At 45.5% G+C, this 23329-nt stretch overlaps 1 protein-coding gene across 2 annotated transcripts in view; it reads left to right on the forward strand.

The window, feature by feature from the left end:
* The window catches only part of SLC24A3 (solute carrier family 24 member 3), a 486110-nt gene that overhangs the window by 421640 nt on the left and 41141 nt on the right, over nucleotides 1-23329 (forward strand). For both annotated transcript variants that reach the window (XM_040447820.1, XM_040447821.1), the window contains exons 8-10: nucleotides 7683-7708; nucleotides 15608-15661; nucleotides 21616-21749. In XM_040447820.1, coding sequence (XP_040303754.1) covers nucleotides 7683-7708; nucleotides 15608-15661; nucleotides 21616-21749 — 214 coding nt within the window. The remainder of the gene's footprint in view (nucleotides 1-7682; nucleotides 7709-15607; nucleotides 15662-21615; nucleotides 21750-23329) is intronic.

Consider the following 23329-nt stretch of genomic DNA (forward strand, 5'->3'; position numbering starts at 1 on the left):
CAAATAATTACCAACCATCCGAACAATTTATTTTAACTATTAGGGTTTTTTTTTTTTTAACCTTCTACCCACTCTTTATGGTTCTGAAATGTTCAGAAGACAGAACTCCTGGTCCCCTGGGGGGATGCAATAAAGAGCTCGTTCACCCAGAGGGCAAGTCTGGACTAAGTGGGACCAGATGGCTATTTCTATGTACATCCCAGTGAGAGGCCTTACAGACCCCCGTTCAGAGGCACCCCAAGGACAAACTGTGGGCCCTGGATCCAGACAACAGGAGAGACAGCTTCCACAGGGACGTTTGTGCCGCTGGACCAGGAGAGTGCAGACAGTCGTGATTACCTGGGTCTGAAGCAGCTGAAATGGAAGCTGGCTTGAGAGATGGGTAAGACCAACAAGCAAACACATAGGATCAAGACAAGCATGTACGCACTGAAACCAACAGGGCTTAAGACAGTTAACTAAGAGGGACGCCTGGGTGGCTCAGTCGGTTGAGCGTCTGACTTCGGCTCAGGTCATAATCTCGCGGTGAGTGAGTTTGAATCCCGCATTGGGCTCTGTGCGGACAGCTCAGAGGATGGAGCCTGCTTCAGCTTCTGTGTCTCCCTCTCTCTCTGCCCCTTCCCCACTTGCTCCGCTTTTCTCTCAAAAATAAATAAACATTAAAAAAAAAAAAAAGACAGTTAACTTAGAGACCAGGGACTCGGTTCACTTGGATATTTGGGTTCCATCTACCTTGGCTCTGTGCTATTTTCTGCTTGGCTTGTTGTTGTCTTGAAGGGAGAAAGCAGAAGAAATTAAGAATGTGTTACTGTCAATGGCAGTTATAGTATCAGAAACATTCAGTGTGTGTCTGTCTGCCTTTCCCGCCCCATCAGGCAACTCTCTCTAGCCCTGGTGACATTCCACATAGAGAAGCCTCAGGCCCTGGGGAAGCCGCACGAGGCCCAGAGGCTCACCCCATGACTTGAGTCTCTCTCTGCAAGAGAAGTGTCCCCTCTTAGGTTCTGAAAGCATTCTGGGTTCTTGGTGCATGTCCTTATGTGCATCTGCAAACTCTTACAGACCGTCCTGCTGCATCTGTCCCACGCCGGTGACCCACCCCCAACCGACGTCCATCAGCAGCACAGCTCTGCCTGGCCCTACTTTCTCCCAATTCCAGCGGGCCCCACCCTTCCCTTTTATTGAAATGTTACTGTAATTTACATAATCGTGTAATTTACATAAATGCAAATGATTCATTACATCCTCCGTCTCACAGCTGCCCTAAAAAGGAATACTTTATTTTTACCCTTCGTCTCTGCTTTGAGATTGCAGATTGTGGGCATTAAGAGAAGGGAAACCTCTTGGGAGAGCGGATAGGCCTCAGAGACAGGTTCTAGATCACTCCATTGGCTCACAAATCCAGACTCAGGAGGCCACCTACCTGGAGAAGGGCCCGGTAAGCACTTGGCAGCAGCTGGGGGGGCCCTTGGGGCAACTGAGCATGGGCACGTGGGGTGAGGCCCATCCGAGGTAACGCTTCCCTCTCTTCTGACTGCAAGCCCCTGTCCCAAGGGGATTTTGTGGGGACACAGAGAGACCACTTAGCTGACCAAGCCGCCAGAGATGGCCTGGGAAGCACTGTCCAGGAGTGTAGTCACGGGCCACAGGTTGTTCTTGAGCTCTTGGTTTGCAATTAAGGAGACCAAGGAACTGAATTTTAACTTCAATCAATTTAAATGTATGTAGCCACATGCGGCTAGTGCTTATCATACCGGATAGCACAGTCGTAGCGAGCAAATCCATCCGTAGAAAGTATATGCACATTCTCACAGGCATTCCTAAGTTTTTTTCTTTTTAAATCTAAGTTTATTTATTATTTTGAGAGAGACAGAGCAAGTGGGGCAGGGTCAGAGAGCAAGAGAGAGAGTGATTCCCAACCAGGCTCTGCAGTATCAACACAGAGCCCAATGCAGGGCTCGAACCCATGAACCATAAAATCATGACCTGAGCCAAAACCAAGAGTTGGACGCTTGGCCAACTGAGCCACCCAGGCTCCCCCTTCCCTAAGTTTTAACAAGCATAGACTCAATACTGCAAGACCGAGTGCTGGGTCTGTCAATGGAGGATTTCTAGTTCAGTACTCACGACTATGCAGGCCAGCGAATTACATGGGTCCCATTTTACAGATGGCAAAACTGAGGCTCCAGAAATTCAGGGACTTGCCCAGGGTCAGGGAGCAGCAATAGCTCAGGTTTGCCAGAGGAGGTGTCTAAGATGGTACATCTGTGCCTCCCTAGAAAAGAATTTGGATTCCCCCTCCAATCAAATCTGCCTTTTCATCTTGAAATCATCCTGTTTTCCCTCACCCACCATGCAGTCCACCATTAGAGAGTAAGTATGTGCTGGCTGTGCTTTCTTCCTATTTTTAGACTGAAGGGAATAGCTTCTGCCTTCCTTCTCCTGGAATTCCTTCCTTAAGACAGCTGACTGTAATTGATCCAGAATCTTCTTATGTTGCCTTATCTGTGAGAGAAAAGACATGTCAGAGTCATGTTGATGCCTGTCCTTTCCCCCTACCCCTCCACTGGCTTCCAGGGCCCTGCCCCTCTGGCTCACGGCCTCTCCTTGCCCCCTTCTTGCAAGGCACTCCCTGCTTCTTCTCTCTCCAGTTCAGCAACACTGAAACTCTTATGCTCATGGTACCCCTGTTACGTCTCAGCTCCCCTTCTAGCAAAGTGAGAAATAACCATGGAAGCTGGAAGATTCTCCCAGGGAATGAATGTGAGAAATTTTAAGTTCTTTAAACAAATCAACGATGATCATACAAAGTGTGGCCTGTGTCATTATCCCCGCCCCTGAGAGGAGGAGGGGCCTGCTCTAAATGATGTCGGGGTACACCAGGAAGCCGTGTCTTCCTTGGGTCTGCTCCAGGAGCATGGAAGTGGGTCAGCCAGACTGTGGGATGCAGAGAGGAACCCTTTGTCTTTCATAAGGAAGACAACTTGGAAGTTGTAGTTAATGTGTCTCTGGTTTCGCACTGCCCAGCAAACCAACCTTTTTGGTTTAGCAAACTATCCTCCCCGTATCCTAAATCTGTCCCTGTATCCATTTCCTTCCCCTGGTATCCTGCCTCTGCATACTTCAAGCCCTGCTCATAGTGCAAGTTCTGCTCAAGCCCTGCCTTTAGATAGTCTTTATGTCCTACCCTCTTTCAGCTCCCACCACTGTCGTCCACCTGCTAGAGATCCTGACATCGAAACTCCTGTTTAATAACTTCAAGTGTAAACCATATCAGTGCATAACAGCAGCTTTCCAGTGCATTCCATCAGATTCCTTCCCTCAGAAGGCCTTCCCTCAGATGGCCTCGCCTAAGCCATCTGCACCCCAGTCCCCAGAGCTGAGGAAGTCAAAACTCCATTTGGGCACATCTCCCGAGGGCGTCTCCATTCTGTTGAGTGACAAGTCGGGGCGGCAGGGGCAGCTTCCATTTCCATCTAGGGAGGAAAGAGTTTTCAAGGTTTTAGTCTCTTTTTTTTTTTTTTTTTAATTTTTTTTTCAACGTTTTATTTATTTTTTGGGGACAGAGAGAGACAGAGCATGAACGGGGGAAGGGGCAGAGAGAGAGGGAGACACAGAATCGGAAACAGGCTCCAGGCTCTGAGCCATCAGCCCAGAGCCCGACGCGGGGCTCGAACTCCCGGACCGCGAGATCGTGACCTGGCTGAAGTCGGACGCCTAACCGACTGCGCCACCCAGGCGCCCCAAGTTTTAGTCTCTTGAAAGACAACAGTGGTGTTGATTTTCTCCTATTACGTGTGCTGCGGAACATCCTAATGGTGCCAGTGATTGTAACACAAGCTACGGAAATCTCAGGCTCTTAAGTGCGGCTGCTTCTGCTCCATGGCTGCAGCTTGTGGTAAGCCAATCCATGGACTGACATGCAGTGTGGGGACAGCCACCTGCCTCTCTGCTCAGAAGCCAGCCAGGCTGTCTGCTGTCCACACACCTGGGCGATTCCTGGCCCGTGTTTTCCCTGCTTGAGGGTGCCACATCCTTAGCAGTTCCCTGGGATGTCACCCGGGGATTCACCTGCCTGCTGTAAGCCTATCTCTCTTAGAAGAACTCTAGAGCAGATACCAGGACTGAAAGCTGGTTTCCATGGTACCCAACTGTTTCTCTGAGGCCTGAAGGAAAAGAGAGGTTTTTTTTTCTTCAAAATCACTCTTGCGTGTGTGTGTTCACATTTAGCTCGTCTGTGGAACACGTGGAAAGCTTAAGGGTGAAGCCAAAGGTAGCTTTGGATGAATCACATTGGGGTCAGAGAGCAGGTCTGCTGACCAGCCGTGTGCAGCAAACCTGGGGCTCAGGTGCCACTTAGCACCACCCATGTGTGGTCACTGGGGGTGGCCGCAGTGTCTGGCACAAACACAACCAGAAAAGCACAAAGAGCTGCTTCCCCAAGCAAGGCTCGTTTTCAAAAACCTGACCAGGATAAAGGTGAGTCAGTTCTAAAGGCCACACAGCAGGACCCTCGACTGCAACACGGGATTTGAGTGGTGGCATGAGCTTGAGGGACCTGCCTGTCCCCAACTCAGAACGTGTCCTGCCTCCCCAACGTTGGCTGAAGATTCCTTTAGGAAGCCGTCTGTTTTGAGGTGCTTACCCTCCTACCAGGAAGTTTCATGGAGCCTTGAAACGGACTTGATCTGACTTCCTTTCAACCCCACTCACTGCCTTGGCAGAATGGACAGGCAGAGGGTAGGACGTGAGCACCACCTAGTGGTGAATGGGTGGGAGTGGGGGTGTGATTTCCTGTTTCAGACAGGTACCTATATAAACGATCTCGGGGGTTTTTTCTACCCTAGTAATGCCGCTGTAAGGGGCCAAGGCAGTGGTTTCGTCTTCTTTTAGCCATGGAAAGAGTGTGGAAATACAGAGGGATATTCAACATTTGCCTTAAGAAAAATAGAATAGACTAAAATAAAATAAAATAAAACTGTTAGGAGTAACAAATCCATTCCCTGGAACCATCAGCAATGTCAAGTGGGAGCGTTGCCTGTCCTTGTCATTTTAAGTTTCCAGAAAGAGCGATTCCAGCACTGCGTCAGGGTGGTCCAGTGCCATACTCTCCCACAGGAACATTCTGTGAACAGTGCCAGTTTCCTCATTTTCAGCCCTCTCAGTGTGTGATGATCAGTGGCTCAACCTCATCCAGAGGCCACCAACAAGGCTCAGAGACATAACTCGCCGTCCGCCTCCTTTCCTGTTTCCTCGTAGGTTTTCTTAAAGGCCTAACTTTTATTTCCTTTTATCTATTTTGCTATTTTTTTTTAGTCCTCTCATTTTCCCACCCAATCTTCTTAAAGAAGTTGATTAAAACCCAGACTGTGTTTGCTCATTAGCCACAGGGTAGCTAAGGGCTCCTGGCTGTCACTGGTCAGTGATGGGATATCCCTCATCCGTTATTTGGAGTCTTCCAGGTCACCACCATTTGTCAGAATTTGTAGGGAGGCCATGGACATCTCGCTTTCCTGGCCTGCCTCCCTCAAGCACATTCCCACCCCCAACTTCCCTGGCCACAGCCACTGCCTTAACGTTGGATTCATGATGCCCCTTAATTGTGTATCTAGTTCAGAGCCCACTATTCCCTGATTCATTGTGTCCTGTGTAAATTCCATTCTCATTTTGTACAATTCAGCCTATTCTGATTTTTTCCCATTGTTATGATCACTGAGATAATCAATCACTAGAGGCATACTGACCTATGCCCCCACCTGTCCGTCACATGGCATAGAATAAGGGCTTCTTTTATATTATAGCTGCTTTTATATTATACAGTATTGCCTGCCTTCCCTGATACGCGAAAATTAAATTGGCACTTTAATAAACTCTTTACCAGTGTCTCGTGCTCTCTTAAGTGACGATGAATTGATTGCTCCAGCGTGCTACTCGAGACTGATACTGAATTAACTTCAATTAATAGAAACGTTTTCCATCTTAAATCATTTGTTCTGTCCCATGATTTCTCAACAATAATTTTTTTAAGCTGGTGATTATACAAAAGGGTCTGGGAGCCTTCCAAGGGATGGATTGCATACCATCCAGCCTAGATCACGGGATGGTTTCCTTTATTTCTTTAATTCTCTTCCCATTCTGGTTTGACATTTCCATGCAAATGTCAACCTGTTGAATCCCATAACAAGAGTCACAAAGCTGCTGAAGACAACATCTTTGTCAATGTCTTGTCAGGAAGTGTGAGTACAAATCAGTGAGGACCCTTTCTTTTCTTCTTGTCTTTACGCCTTTGGGATAATTGGAGAGAGGTCTTTTCATGTGCCTTCTGAGCCATACCTGCTCGTCTGTGTCCCTCCCCTGCTCGTCTCTGCCTCTCTCTCGCAACATATGGTTATTCTGATCTCTGGGGACCGAAGCGATGCCCGTGTCATTTGTTGACTTTACCAAATCTGTGCAGTACTGACACTTTGAACCCAGATGTTTCTTCTGCCTTAGAGTCTCCAGAGGGCCACCTGCTCAGAGATGATCATACCCAGAGCAATCGTATCTGGTGAAGGTGGAAGGTGCAAGCTATGAAGAAACGCTCAGCTTCCTGCTTGACTAATATATAGGCATTCCCACTTGTTTTCAACAGTGCACCGTTTGGGCACATAAATGTGTCATGGAAAGAAGATTTAAGAGCCAGGCCCGAGTTCTAGAACAAACTCTGTGAACCCTCAAGAAAATTCCTTGTGTTCTCTGTGGCTCCGTTTCCCCATATAGAATCAAAGGGCCAAAATTATACCACTTCTTCCCCTAAAGTGAGAAGTGATTTGGAATGATATATGAGCTAGGGGTTAAATGAATTCAATTTTTGTTGTGTATTCCTTTTGGATACTATCTGATCGGGTCAAAATCTCCATTTGGTTCTTGTATTTCTTCCAGCTGCCTCTGACTCCTGCTTATCTCCTTTAGCAAAAGGGCAGGCCCGTGGCCCAGGGCATGGGCAGCCCACAGTGCCCTGCTGAGACTTTCAGTCACTGTTGTCAGCACATTTATTTTTCATCCTCTGCACACTGGTGGCAAGCGAAGCTGGTTCTCTACTTCTGGTTGTGATGCAGAGTTTCCTTTGAAAGTAAATTCTTTTAGGGAAACAAATAAACAAACAAACAAAATAGGTCCACTTAAAAAATATTGAGTACATAGAAGTCTGCATGCTTGCCTAAAAGCTTAAAGGTACTACAGAGTGCACAGGCACATGCAGACGTCTTACAGGTGGCCCACAAGTGGCTAATGCTTGCAAGCACCTGCCAGGCTTCCCCATCCCCTTCTGGATCTAAAATTCTACAGTGCGGCTTGCTCTGCATAGCAGGGGGTCATGCGTTCCTCTCACTGCACTGTTGGACAGAAATTGCCAGGAGGGACAGGATGGTCTGCTGCTTCTCTCCTCCTCAACGTGCCACCCCCATCCGCCAACACCACCTCCTGCCACTAACATTAGCCACACATGAAACCAGCACAGAGGGAAGCTTATCTGCAGATTCGTCGTGTTCCAGGCCAGCCCCAGCCTGATTCCCACCAAACCAGCTACATGGGTTGGAAGACGTGCAGTCATAAAGCACGCGTGTGCGTACAGACATTGCATATGTGTGTATGTCTAATTGTCCTTTTTTTCTTTTTCTTTCTTTCTTTTTTTTTTTTTACAGTTCATTTATGACGAACAAGTTTCCTGGTAAGTACCTCTTTTTCCCCTCCAATTTCTCCTTGCTGTGTTACAGAGCCAAATATATTGAAGACCAGAGTCAGGGTTTAGGAAAGAAAGGGGGATGTCATGGAAGCTTAGAACAACTAACATTTCTTGGGACCCATTTGACCGCAGCAAAGAAACTAAATTAGCTCTGACAGAGCAGAGACCTTTTCCCTTGGGCTGGGATGGTGGCCTTCCATTGGGGATGCTGATACTTCATTGTCTTTATCAGCCAGGTTAGGTGGCATGACTTAGCTGTGCCTTTCTGCAGTTAGCCATTTGCTAGGTCGTGGTTAAGATTTGACTAATCTTTTCAAATTGCGTCCAAACCACATTGGCATATTCAAATACCATGTAAATCTTAGGAAATGGAGATGGAGTCACTTCCATTATCCTTGACCCACTAAAGTTCTGCCTGACATTCAAGATGATCTTAGGCCGATGAAAAATCAGTGATTTTTTTTGATGGATACAAAACTTAAACCAAATTAAATATATGGGAACATGTGCATTTGGGCCAACTATCCAAATCCCCATTTTTCAGGTGGGTTCTAAACAAGTCAAATATGTTTGGAATAGAAATAGAAATTGGGTGTGTTGTGCATTCCTGTTATGTTTTTCAAACATTTGATCTGTAGATATAGAGGAATGTGAAATAGCATTTTAGGGATAGATAAGTGTGGCACTGTAGGAAGGTAGGTAAACAATTTCCATGATACTATTTTTTTAAGTTTATTAGTATTTGAGACAGACAGAGAGAGAGAGAGAGAGAGAGAGACAGAATCCAAAGCAGGCTCCAGGCTCTGAGCTGTCAGCACAGAGCCTGATGCAGGGCTCAAACTCATGAATCACGAGATCATGACCTGAGCCAAAGTCAGATGCTTAACTGACTGAGCCACCCAGGCACCCCTCATGATATTATTTAAAGCTAAGAATGAGCCTTCAGCAAAATGAGCCTTCAACTGGCCCTTTGTCAGAGTGACATTTCTTTGTCTTAGGCTATCTCTGATATTCAGAATTTGGGCGTTGCAGACGAACTTGTCTCATTGATGGTAAATGTTATTCATCAGGCCAGGGTCTTAAGTATACTTTTGCCAACTCTCCCTCTCATCTGTTCAGGAGGGGCGAGGAAAAGACAGCTAGGAAAACTTGTTTTAAGACACGTAATCTTTATATCAACCCATAAAAAATAAAGAGGTCTTCTTTGGGAAACTGTGATGAGCAGGCTAACTGGGATTAAGATGTCTCAGGTCAGAGGTCAGAAGCAAGGGAGAACCGCCTCATGGGATCCACCTGGATGTAGTGGCCAAGTAGAGTGGTGACCTCTTCCCCCCATGTCCTTAAGTGCAGAACAAGAAAACTTGCAAAAATATTCTCAAACTGATGGCACATTTAGCATGACCACCACTTTGCCTTAGCAAACAGTAGGTGCTTAAGAGTTGCTCAGTGTTGCTGCTCTTAGCTAACAATGCTTCTATACAGACAAGTTATGATCACAGTTGATCTCAGCAATTTTTCTGCTGTTGTGTGTGTGTGTGTGTGTGTGTGTGTGTGTGTGTTCTGTCTGTGCAGAAACCTTAAGAAAGGATATCCATGGGTGGTTTCCTGTTGGTTTTTCTTAAGTAGAGCTCTCTTTCTACGCCTGCCTGGTTTTGCTGGCAAAGGCAGGCTTTGTGACCAGCCAGTTTCGGTCCTTATCCTCAGAATGTCTTCTAGGATACGGGTACCTGGGTGGCTCAGTCAGTTAAGCATTCAACTCTTGATTTCCATTTAGGTCATGATCTCGTGATTTGTGAGTTCGAGCCCCGTGTTGGGCTCTGCATGGACAGCACGAAGCCTGCTTGGGATTCTCTATCTCTCCCTCTCTCTCTGCCCCTCCCCTCAAAAATAAATAAACACTTTTTTAAAGTGTCTTTTAGGATATTTCAGGTGGTATGGAGCAAGAAAGGGAGAGACCATTTCCTCTGCATTCAAAGGTCAAATCTCCTACAGATGTTAGGAGGTTAGAACCCTGGACCTGCTCCAAAGAGCCAGATTCTGAGGTCCTCAGATCCCCAGCTTCAGCACCAATGCTCCCACATGAGTAAAGAGATAGGAAGGCCATGGATGAATGAGGTGCAAATTTCCCAGCATGCTTTGTTCCAGCCGGGGCTGGGATAGAATCATAACTCGTGCACAGGAGTAGTTGCAGGGAAGAACAAGGAAGCTCATGGCATCAGAGCATCATTCCCAGACTGCCGCCTGTTACATAATGACTGCTATTATGTGGATGGGCTGACAGAGGACATTTTTCATACAAGTGAGGCTAAGAAATTGAAGTCTACACCACGGACCCGTAACTGCTTCTAGACTTCCAGGGATCTCAGCTCCTGGTTTAAATATAAAGTATATTGAACTTTAAGGTGTTTTTCGCCGTCCACCAGAAATACTGGGTATTTTTCATACCCAGCCAAACACAAGCATTGGCTTCGCTGAAAAGGTGTGTCTAGGAGCTGATTTCTGATTTCTCAGTTAACGCCAGCTGCTTCAACCTGTACAAATTAGACCACAATAATATTTCAGTATTACTAAATGATAAATTCCATTCCTTGTTGTAGAACATTCCATCATGTCCTAGCGATTTCAAGGGAGGTAGCCAATTCATCCCAAATCCTCAAAAGGAAACTCATTGCAGTTGTGTTTATTTTGAAACGAGTACCCTTTTTTTAAATTTTTCTTAACGTTTATTCATTTTTGAGAGATGAGAGAGACAGAGCATGAGCAGGGGAGGGGCAGAGAGAGAGGGAGACATAGAATCCGAAGCAGGCTCCAGGCTCTGAGCTATCAGCACAGAGCCTGACGCGGGGGTCAGAGCCATGAACCGTGAGATCATGTCCTGAGCTGAAGTCAGACGCTTAACCGACTGAGCCACCCAGGCTCCCTGAAACAAGAGTACTCTTTATGAGCCTTGTCAAATACAAATACACAAAGGCAAGGCTTCCCTGTTGTACACGGCTTTCCCGCTCCTGGTTCAGTGTCTGCAGCAGGTCACAATCAGACAAGAAGTAGCAAGCAGAAGGTTTTTAGTAGCAGAAAGCCAGCTAAAGCGTGTTGAAGAAATGGTGATTTATTTTTCTTGCATAACAAGCGCCCCAGATGGTGGTGGTACGAGATGGCTCCGCATTTCTCTCGGCCTTTCCTAATGGTCAAGAAGGCTATTGCAGTTCCGGGCATCAGGTCGGACTGACAGCAAGAAGAAGGAAGAAGGAAGACTCTTTTCCACCTTACATCTCTTCGGTCCCAACTGGGTCTACCTTGACCAACAAGTGGCCAGGCAGGATAGAATTACAACTCTAGACTAATCATTATTACTTCTTAAAATGTTTTATTTATTTATTTTTGAGAGAGAGAGAGACGCATGCACATGCCTGCGGGAGAGACTCCAAGCTGTCAGCACAGAGCCCAACTTGGGGCTCAATCTCACAAGAACCAAACCATGAGATCATGACCTGAACCAAAATCAAGAGTCAGACGCTTAATCAACTGAGCCACCCAGGCTCCCCTAGACCAATCATTATTTATCCTGGAGGTAGGACCACCCTCCTTCAGATCCAGTAGTCCCCACTTGCTGTCTCAACTCGTAGCGTTCTATAGTTCTATTAGCAAGCCAGAGGCAGGGTGCTCTTCATATGTTTGGTGCTTCTCAGTTAGAGAACTACCCCTAAAGATTACAGTTAAAATAGAAAGTATCAGAGATCCACCGGTTAAGATGCATTGTATCAACCTGAATCCATAATGACAGCTCAGTGAGGCCCACAATATTGCCAGAAGGAATTTGGAATATGTCTTCAGTGAATGAGAGTCTGAAGTCCTGATAAGAAAGCAAAAGGATTCAGGTTGATATTCTTGTTTCTTCTTTGAGCCTCAAGCTGTAACTTTGGGAGAGAAAGGAGAGCCAGGGGACATGACTTGGAGCATATCTACATGTGGAGCATTTGGGACCAGCACTCACTGTTCTGGACCATAAGAAAGCAGGGCCTCATCCTCTGGGTGAGAATACGGAGTAACGGGGAATAACCCTCCCAATACAGGAAAGAATGATCTTTGGCAGGAGAACCAGGGGCCAGTTGAAGGCGGTTCAAATTGGAAGTTTGTGGGAAAGGAAGAAACAAACCGAGATCATGCCACAAGACCAGGTCCTCAGAGGACAGTGGATAGGCTGCAGTCAGGAGAGGCAGATGGAGAAGTGTCCCCAGGGGGAAGCCAGGGGACAAGAGCCTTGTGGCCTTAGAGGTCTGCATGTGGGCTCTGTCCAATTCCACAACTGTTTCCTAAACACCTCCTGAATGCCAGGTTCTGTTCCAGAACCAGACATTGAACACAAAACCAAACTCAGCCCTGACCTGGAGGCTCTCTTGGGCTAGACAGAACTTGGGCTAGAGAGAAGGGAGACAGTTGACATGTCATCACAGGGTCATTGGAGATAGGGGGCAAGGGCAGGAGGTGGGGAGCCTTGGGACTCTGAAAAGCATTAAACTAGAATGCATTAAACTAGAATGAACTCTTCATCAGGCCCCAAAGCAGAGAGGACAGCAGATGGATGTCATAGAGGCCTTAGAGAGCCTGGTGTATTTCATATGGAGGAGGCATTGGGTGAGCCCTGAGTCTGGACACTGACCAACCCAAGCTGAAATGTCAGCAGGAGCAGAGAACCCCCATCTCACAAGCATCCCTGATACGTAACAGAAGAGAACTTGACTTGAACACTGCAATGGAAAGGCTTGTTTTGAGTAGGAAAAAAAAAAAAAAGGTCTAAAGGAATTAGAGTATAAATATACCTGTTTACAAAGCATTGGACTTCATTCAGCCTAGCTGAAATATTTCGTTGACATGGGTCTGTTTTCTGGTGACCCTCACCGAGTCTATTAAAATGCATCCAAGCTGTTATACGGCATCCCTTCTGATCTCAGGTATCTCCTCCTTCAAAATGAAGGCTGTGAATAAAATCTTATTCTTCCCAATTAACTTTATGCCACATAATACACTGGTTTTAATGAGGTAAGAACCATGTTCAGGAGGTGTTTTAAAACTGAAAGTGGGTTTTAAAGGAAGTCTCGCCCTGCACAGATGAGCTGAGGACTGCTGTGTGCTGAGAAGAGAATAGTGGGCAGCTGGGGAGGGAAGAGGTATGTGCTTGGGGGAGTCAGCTGTCAGGGGGTCGGCTCTAAGTCTCTGGAAGATGAAAAACCAGATAACTGAGGTGGGGGTCAGATGTGAGGAGTGGTATGAAGTGACTGCCAGAAACAGGCATTACATATAAATAGGTAATGAATAAATAAATCAACATGGAAATCACAGACTGGTCACCTGTTTAGCAAACATCCACAAGGTCATGTGATAGAAAGCAAAGGAGGGGTAGACAGGAAGACTTGTTGGAGGAGGTGGCATTTCAGCTGGCATTTGCAGGATCAAAGGGGCCAGCCAAGGAATAAAGGGAAAAGTATTCCTGGCATAAGGAACAGTAAGTGCAAAGGCTCTGGACAGAAGGAAAGAACTTGGCGTGTGCAAATGAAGGGAGACCAGTGTGATGGAACACAGACACAGTGTGATGGGGCACAAACAATTTAAAAAACAAAAGAACTGGTTTTGCGGGGTGGGAATGGGGAGGCAGCTTTTGTTTTTTTCTTCTTAACTATGTAGGAAAGAAGTTGAAGAGCTTTAAACAGAAGAACGACATGACCCAGGAGCCTCGCAGAAACCAGTTCAGAGGCTGAAGTTAAGGTGGACTAGCAAATAGCAGCAGGGTGGATGGAATCCAACAATTCAGGAAATATTTGGGATGTAGGGTTGTGATGGATGTGAGGCAAAGGTAATGGAGGGCTCCAGACTGATTTCCAGACTTGGAGGTTGACTGGGCAGGGAGAGGTACAGTTGGCTGAGATGGCAAAGCCTGGGGAAGCACAAAGCCAGGAAGCAGGAATTAAGAATTCTGTTCCGATGTGCATTGAGACACCACATGGGACATACATCGACAGTGATATATGATCACAGCCCCAGGAAGAGGAGTGGAGTGGATGTGTGGGCTGGTGTTTACGTCAGGAGGACCAGATGACATCACCTAGGGAGATCGTGTAGGTAAAAAGAGAAGAGGGCCCCCTATTTAGAGGTTCAGCTGGGGAAGTGGAGGAGGCAGAGGGAACGAGAAGTTCAGAGGACAGGAGGAAAACCAGGAGCGTGGCCTCTCGGAAGTCAGAAGAGAGTGCTGTATGCAGGAGGGCAAGTGCCCAGCCTTCAGATGCTGCAGGGAAATTGAACAGGATGACAGAGAACCATCCCTGGAGTCATGCACATGGAGGTCGCTGGTGCTGTGGACAAGTGTTTCAACAGATGGATGAATGTGGACATTAGAGGGATTTGCCAAGGGAAAGTGCAGTGCTGCAGTGAAGTGTATGCATTCTTTGAGATGGTTTACTAAGAGTGAAGCCCAGAAATGTGCCAGAAGGTGGAGAGGTGTAGACCCCTTGATTTCTTCTCTTACTAGCATCAAAAGCACTTTCTATACCACATACACACACGTTTGCATTATCATTCTGAACGAAAGCATGGGAGCCCACCCTGTGGATGCACGTGTCCTAACATGGGTACCCAGGCTCCCATCTTGTAACTGTCTTGCTTCTTACCTGCATTGCGTGTTTATAAACACCACGGCAACAAAAACCCTTGTGTGTGCATCCTTTTTACACTTGACCACATATTTCCTGAGGGTCAATTTTTTTTTTTTGTTTATTTATTATAAGAGAGACAGCATGAGTGGGGGAGGGGCAGAGAGAGAGAAAGAGACAGAATCCCAAGCATACTCCATGTTGCCAGCACAGAGCCCAGTGCAGGGCTCAATCTCATGAAACTGTGAGATCATGACCTGAGCTGAAACCAAGAGTTGTATGCTTAACCTCCTATCCCAGCAAGGCACCCCTGAGGGTCAATTTTTAGACATGGAGCTTGAAAAGAAAAACTGGAAAGAAAGGCATGACCTAGAATTTCTTCATAGACCATTCTCCAGTAACCTCTTCTTGAAACCAGAATGCCTCCCCCAATTCTACAGCTAAAGGGGAACCTAGAAATCAAATTCCCTAGTTTTTTAACGGAAAGTTACTAAAATGAAGAAAATAGGAGTATTCAAATTATCGGACGCTCAAGGTACATTCCAGTAGGTTTCATTATTTTTTTCTTTCTTTCTCTTGGCCGTTTTCCACTTGTCCATTCTTATCCTTCCTGCTAACATCTTCCCTGCCTAGGTTTTTTCTCTTTCCCTTTTCCTGCGCCCATCCCGCCGGCTCCCTCGCGTCCCCCTCCCCCTTCCTCTATCTTTTCCCTCTCTCTCTCCCCCCTTCTCTCTCTCTCCCTCCCCCTGTCGCTTCCCTCTCCCATTATATCTCCCCCAGTCTCCCTCTCTCTCTCTCTCTCTCTTTGCCTTACTCCTCTGTATCCAGCAATCCCTCTGTCACCCCCTATCAATTCCTTTAGTTTGCCCTTTGTAAATATGTCTGAATAGTTTTAGTGAATGATTAAGCTGTGCACAGATTTATAAATACAGGCCTATATTCAGCAATATTATGGTAGACTTGCTGCTCTCACAGAACTCTTCTGGGTGAGTGAATGACAGGGGAAGGAGCATTTTCCTTTTAGGTAGAGAAGGAAAAGAAAGTGCATTGAAAGCTGTATGCAATGGAGAAATGTCTACAGACCAGGAAATACTTGTAGCCAGTCCACACATTCACTTCATCCTTGCCCTGCTCACCTGGTTTAACTGCCATTGACATCACATGGATTTTCAGAGACAGGCTGGTGTGTTGCATGCCTGCCTGTGGTGACTTCCTTTAACAAACCATTCTTGGTTTTACACAGGTGGGAGTCTTTAGTCCTTGTGCTGATGTATCTTGTCTACATCGTCATCATGAAGTAAGTAAAATGTCTTCTTGGTTTTCTTTTCCAAAACTGTTTCCTACATTTAGCATTATGGGATAATGTGGAAAGGGAAACAGAGGGGAGGGCAGTTAGCTGACCAGCTTTCAATGCAGTCTGTCACAAACTCATTGGTCCCCTCAGCAACCTGCTGTGAATCACTGCAGTTTTGATTAGTAACAATAGCAAAGATTCTTCCAACCCACATGTGATGACGGAATCAAAGCTTTTAGTGTTTAACTTGAGAGATCTGACAAACCCTTGCACCCTCTTTAAGACCTGGCAACCTAGCTTTTGGCTCTTTGGGATGCTTTAAACTCTCTTTCATAACAAGAAAGGAGGTAAAACGCACTATGTTATGCTTCTATATAGGGTGATGAAGATGGGACCAGAGCTAATTAAGAGATGAGTAAAACCATGGATCAAAAATCTACAGATTTCCATTATTCATATTGTATTAGTCATCTATTGCTGGGTAATAAATGACCCCAAAATGTAGTGGCTTAAAACTAGAAGGATGTGTTATCTCATTACAACTTCTGAGTTAGGTGTCCAGGAGCACTTAACTTGGGAGTTCTAGATCAGGGTTTTCCTTGAGATTGCAGTTAAGAGGTTGGCTGGGGTGGCCATCACCTACTTAACTGGGAATGCAAAATGGCGCCCTTGCAGTATTGGCGAGCTGATACTGTCTGTTGGCTGGAGTCCTCTGTTTCTCAACACATAGGCCTCTCCTTGGGGTTGGTTGAGTGTCTCCACAACAAGGGAACAGGTGAGTCAAGAGAGAGAGCTAGAAGGGCCCCAGTGCCTTTTATAATCTGGTCTCACTAGTCATACACTGTCACTTCTGCCATATTCTATTTATTAGAAGTAAGTCTAGCCCACACTCAAGGGATCTGCTTCACCTTTTAAAAGGAGGAGCGTCAAAGAATTTGCAGATGTATTTTAAAACCACCACTTCATACGTTCTTTTTTCCCTGGAGTTTGGGTGGCTTACTCTTTGTATCAAGAATTAAATTGCTGGTCCCTCTCTCTCTGCCCCTCCCCCATTCATGCTCTGTCTCTCTCTGTCCCAAAAATAAATAAACGTTGAAAAAAAAAAAAATTAAAAAAAAAAAAAAAGAATTAAATTGCTGGTGTTTCCCTTACTCTAAGGTAAAGCTGTGAACCTGCTGGTTCATCTTTTTGCCAAGTACCATTGAGATGAGGAGTTTATAAATAATGCAGAGACACTTCATGCTGCAGCTGCTGGACCCCCTGGGAACTGTTTCTTTCATTCTAAATTAACCCATACTTCCCCCAGCATATGTGGCTACTTCTCAGGGGGCATGAAAGTAGAACACGTTCAGAAATTTCCAGTTTGGACACATCAGGTAGCAGTCTAGAATTTGACCTGCCAAGTTGTCTTTCCTGTTGAGGTCTGACAAAAATTAATTCTGGCCACTAGTGTCTGAGAGATGTGTTTGGAGAAATCAGTCTGGCCATTGGCAAACGTCACATTAAGAGTAAAGGTACGAACAGGCTTAGCTGATGTTCAGTGTGGGCTGTAAGCGATCTGCCGTCAGTCCACTCAATATGGCGTCCAGCCTTCACCTCTGGAGCTGTCCTGATACCCGGGTCTTGTTACTAGAAGAGCATATTTCTAGTGTATCCTGGTATGGAGTTACCATGGGGTAACTGACAAAGAATCAGGTGCTTTTACGACTCATCACCTTCCATTTAAAAATACCGATTAAATGGGCTCCCCCAAAAACCAGAGTTGGCCCACAGGCCTTCCAGAGTTTCTAGACCTCAGAAGAAAAGTCTTTGAAAGAATCTTGCTCCTCTTTCTCTTAAATAGCAAAACCATTAGGGAATCAGGGCCACTATGAGGAGGCCTCAATAATGCACACATCTTCTTCAGTGTTTTTTAAATTGATTATTTCACTGCCTTTTTTTTTTTTTAACTTTTTGAGGCTCTAAGTTCGAGTTCCCAAAGAGTCAAGCGTCCTTTTCTTCCCCTTTGAAAAGGTGAATCAGTCAGTTATTCCAGAAGAATTGACTGAGTTACTACTCTGTGCCCAACGTTGATCTTGGGTTTTGAATCTGAATTTAGATGACAGTTTGTCCCATTGTGCATTCACTAGGGGCTTCACAGAATAAGGAAGGCTCACAGCAGAGCAGGTCTAAAGGGAAGGAAGGTTGAGGAATTTTGCTAGCATGCATAGTGTGACCACTGCACCCCTCTACTGAACCATCGTAAAGCCCATGAGTTGCTGGCAGGGCTTGTGTACATTAAGATAACACTGTGAACAATTTCTCTCCTCGGCCCCAAACTATGCCCAGTGTGAAAGCTAATGAGGTGTGTTTCTGCTGATGCCTCAACTTTACCAACCTTCCAGCTGCTCAAACCAGCAGGATACAAATAAAATGGGGAATGGCAGCTACTGTGCTCACAGAATTTTCTGCATAAATTCTGGTCCCAAATTCTAAATTGAAATCTCTGCTCTTTAGCCATCCCCATCCACAATCAGAGGCTTTAATCATTAGGTTTTATAAAATCTGATTTATAAAATTGCACGCTCCACAATAAAATAGCTTCAGGGTGAAGGCACAAAATGTAAAACATTCAATTAAAAATATAAAACTGAGTAGCATCAGTTAAAAACAGCATATATTAGAGTTGTCAGCTGCCTCCTGGGTGGATGACTTTAAAAATTCTGTGTGAAGGTCAAAAAGCAATTTTAGTTTGGCCAAGTAGACAAAGATCTTAAGGGAGCATGAGACATACTTGGCCTTAGTGAGGACTGATTTCTGTATATCTGGGTTCCTTTTGGGGATTTGGCCCCCAGGTGAGGCAGTGTAGTTTGGTGGTTGAGAACAAGGGTGTCACGTTCAGCTCTGTCTGGTCACAGCAGTAAGACCTCGGCCAAGTCATTCAGCCATCTTGAATCTGTTTCTTCTCTTCCAAAACAGGATTCATAATGCCTCCTACCACAAAGGTTGTTTGTAAGGATGAAATGTGACAGCATAGTTAATTTATTAACCGATATCTGGTTCCAGGAAAGCTCTCGTAACAATACTACATGTAGCGTTATTACCTTGTTATCCAAATCCAAATAAATGTGTTAACATACAGTTGCACTGCAAGTTGGTATATCTATGGATTCTGAGTCAAGATGACAGAAATACTGCCTCTCCCCCCATAGCTCTATCAGTAGGACAAGATATTCTTCTTGAGTTTAGAAAGTGGGAAGACCTTTTCATTAAGAAGACTCTGAATATTTACAAAAGCCAACAGAATAGTATAACAAACTCCCCATGCTCATCACCAGCCCTGATGGCCAGCAGCCCACACCCCTATCCATTTCCTTCCCTCCACATGATTTGAAGCCCCAGACAGCATACCAGTTCATCTGTAAAAATTTCAGTACACATCTCTAAAAGGACTCACTTTTCACACAACCACCGTGTCATTATCAGACCCGAAAGTGTGTGCTACTTCTTTAGTGTATTTAATACCAAATCTGTGTTCAAACTTTTAATGATCTCATGAATGTTATTTCTTACATTTTTCTTTTAATCTCATAAATCTTTTTAAAATCAGAATCCAAATAAATGTCACTTGTTATAATTGGTTGTTTCAACTTAAAATTTTTTTTTTGATGTTTATTTTTTTTTTTTGAGAGAGAGAGAGAGAAAGAGAAAGAGAGAGAGAAATAGAGTATGCACAGGGGAGGGGCAGAGAGAGAGGGAGACACAGAATCTGAAGCAGGCTCCAGGCTCCGAGCTGTCAGCACAGAGCCAGACACAAGGCTCGAATTCACAGATCATGAGATCATGACCTGAGGTGAAGTCGACCGCCCAATCAACTGAGCCACCCACGTGCCCCTTTTTTTCTTTTTAATTTTTTTTAATGTTCATTTATTAGAGACAGAGAGAGACAGAGCATAAGCATGGGAGGGGCAGAGAGAGGGGGAGACACAGAATCTGAAGCAGGCTCCAGGCTCTGAGCTGTCAGCACAGAGCCTGATGCGGGGCTCAAACTCACAAACCACAAGATCATGACCTGAGCCCAAATCAAGTGCTTAATCAACTGAGCCACCCAGGTGCCCCGAGTTGCTCCAACTTTTAATCTACAAATCCCCCATCTGTTTTTTTTTTTTTCCTTGCAATTTATTCTTCAACAAAGTTGTATTATTAGTACACAGTCTCCTGCAGTTTGGAAGTTGTTGGTTACATCCGGGACTATGGTGCATCCTGTTCTTCTGACCTCTGTGTTTCGTGTATGCCAGCCATCAATCCAGTTCAAGGTAGACTGTGTCCCAAGTGGTGGTGAATTCTGCCATCAACAGGCACATTGATGTCTCCTGTCTGTGGTTTTGGCAGCCACTGATGCTCAGGATCTGGCTCCATCATTTCTTTAGGTTTGCAAAATAGTGATGTTCTGGTTCTGTTCTCCACCTCTTATAAAGAGTGCTCTAGGATTGGCCTGCCCGGTTCCCTTTTCACAGAAACCACCATTACCTTTGACTAGTTTTATGTTCTCTCCCTCACACAATGGAGGGTGAACCGCAACTCCCAGGGAGTACAGGAAGGGGCTGTCCAGCCACAGAGGGTCCCTCCATCTATTCCACGATAGCTGTCATATCCCAGTGGGCCCAGCCACCCAGTGCTGCTCTGACTGAAGCATAGGTTCAGCGAAGAGTATTCCACAGAGCCTCCTGTCTGCAGCAGCAAAAAGGGTATGGGAGAGAAGCTTGTGTGAGGAAATACAGCTTGAGTGGCCTGCCAGCTGGCAATTTAAAGTTGCCATGCCTGGCTGCAGTTCCTCTGGGAGGCCAGAGATCAAGCTGGAGAGACACCTCAGTGGGTTGTCCCATGGCCAATAAGCCACCAAGGCCTTTAGGTCTTCGAGCGGGGCAAAAAGCAGCAGTGGCCTACAACACCCTGGGAACAATGCCCCCTCCCTTTCCCCAAGAGTTTTCTAGGATTCCTCTTTGGTAAGGGGGGTGAGGTCTTCTAATACTAAAGATAAAGGGACCAGAACATTTACCTGCCAAAAACGTGCTAGGAATTTGAATAAGCTTCTTCCTTTTTTAACACACATGTAAGATGAACTGCACAATGTTTTCACTCAGTCATTCTAAGGATCATAGCCCAGAATTTTTTCCATGAAGCCAGCAGCCCATCAGACCTGGAATTATAGCACAGCATTAAATTTTTTTTTTATGTTTATTTATTTTTGAGGGGGGGGCAGAGAGTGAGCAGGGGAGGGGAAGTGAGAGAGGGAGACACAGAATCCGAAGCGGGCTCCAGGCTCTGAGCGGTCCGCACAGAGCCTAAGGTGGGGCTTGAACTCACAAACCATGAGATTATGACCTGAGCCAAAATCGGATGCTTAACCGACTGAGCCACCCAGGCGCCCTAATACAGCATTAACAAGGATCACAGGATTCACAGGATCCCAACCTGTGATTTTAGAAAACCAAACACAGACAGAGACCTAGAGTGCCAGCCAGCCTGTGACACACTGGGTAGCAGCGTGGATGTGACACCTGCTCCTTCCTCCTTCCCCCCCACTGAGCAGGTCCCTGCAGCAGTGGGTCCTGGAGACACGGCCAAAAGAAGGTAGACCTTGCCCATCCCACTGAGCCTCATGGCGACCCTTCCACACACAGACTGCAAGCAGGGGACCTCAATCCTGGGGTGCCTCCATTGACCTTGAAGAGGCTGCAAAGAAAGCAGTGGGTCTCTATTTATTTATGTAATGTTGGTTTTATTTTCGTTTACCATAGATCCTTAAATTGGAAAATAGGACAGGGTGCATTTTCTGCAGGGAAAACGGGAAGACAAAATAATAACAATGACAATAACACACCTAGACTGGGAGCTGCGCACAACACTGGATGGGGGATGGGAAATGGGGCAGCAGCAAATGCTGACAGACTCCTTCTGCTCATTACTTTGTTCAGATATAACGCTTGCATCCATCAGTGCTTCGAAAGGAGAACGAAAGGTACTGGAAACATGGTCAACGGCTTAGCCAACAATGCAGAAATCGATGACAGCAGCAATTGTGACGCAACTGTGGTGCTACTCAAGAAAGGTAACCGCGTGGAGCCTGGGTCCAAGGAAGGAGCACTGGGAGGCTGCCTGGGGCGCCATGGCTGGGTTGGCCGGATGCTGCCTGTCCCAGAGCAGACCAAAGGAGAGAAGGGTCTGGTCCCCGTCCCCCCCCCCCCCCCCGCCTCCCTTTGGCTACATCCTGGGGCAGTCATACCTGGTGATGAGCTGCCTGGGAAAGTTTCCTGAAGTTCTTGAGCAAAACATTTGCTGGGAGTGACAAGGGGGAGGGAGAATTAGGACAGGACCATATAGGAGAGAAGACTGGGGAGAGAGGGTGGTTTGAGGTATTGACTGTCACAAATTGGCTGTATAACCATGAAGCAAGTGGGCCTCGATTTTCTCTTCTCCCAAATGGGGATAACCTTTTAACGAGTAGAGGAGATAAAATATGTAAAATATTCCATTTGCGATAATTGTTGTTAGTGTATTACTATATCCAAATTCACTTTCAGTCCACATTACCTCAGTTTCCAAGCTGAAAAATGACATGGTAAATTACTCCCTCCCCCTTTTTTTACAAAGTAATTTTTGTAGTCAATAGATTCTCATTCTCATTAAGCAGTTGATATACTAAAAGAACTAAGATAGTGCTCCCTAATAATATTCTTTCTTAGAGGAATATAGAAAATTGTCATTTACATTTGCCTTAGAATGTGTTTTGTTTTTCATTTAATTTCTTTTAACTTCCTCCAAAAATGTGTGGGTTTATTTCTGCTTGGTCCCATATGGTTGCTTTGTAGGAAAAACAAAAAAGAAATTAGAAAATCTATGTTATTTTCAAATATATGTCTGAGTTTGAAATCTGTGGGTAATTATTTGAATTTGAAAATCAATTATGTGACACACTTCTCTGCTTATGCTTAACCAAAGACTTTAGAGTATTCCGTGCCATCCCACATCAGAATTTAATCTCTTCTGGAGAGTTTTTAACCATAAAAGGAATACTCTTAGGGAACCAAAAAGAGATACCTCCTATTAGTCAGTGTTTCCAGAGATCATTTGATGGTTTAGTGGCTTGGAAAACAGGAGTGAGGACCAGGAGGGTGTACGTCCAGGTACCTGTGAGCTGTGTGCTCGGATTGCACGTTCATGGAGAGGGAACTTGGGCCTTGGTGAAACTTTTTTATCAGGCCTGTCAGCAAATCTTGTGCACCAATTTGGGTCCCACTGGACCTTGGGCCTCTGTAATGTGGCCAGCTCAGCCACCTACGCCTGTTTGTCAGCCCTACTCATAGACTGGGCTACAGCAGTGTTCGTGTTTCTCCACTAAGCCCTCCACTAGACATTAAAGTCAGTTCTGCAGCTTTTAACAGCTCAGAACATTGAACACTGTTGACATTTGAAAGGCAGAAAGGGTTACTAAATATTATTGGGATCTTTCCTGTGCCCAGGGAAAAAAATCCTTTGAAGACACAGAAGAACTCTCTTAGGTTATCACTCATTCTTACTGTGCCAATGAATGATGCTTAAATTGTTTCAAGACATTTCAAATAAGCTATATCAATGAGCCTTATGGAAAGAAGAGTTTGACTCTTCTCTAAATTTTGCCCACTACAGCCT

Source organism: Herpailurus yagouaroundi, unplaced genomic scaffold, assembly GCF_014898765.1.
Source record: "Herpailurus yagouaroundi ecotype Mexico unplaced genomic scaffold, PumYag 196, whole genome shotgun sequence".
Lineage (NCBI taxonomy): Eukaryota > Metazoa > Chordata > Mammalia > Carnivora > Felidae > Herpailurus > Herpailurus yagouaroundi.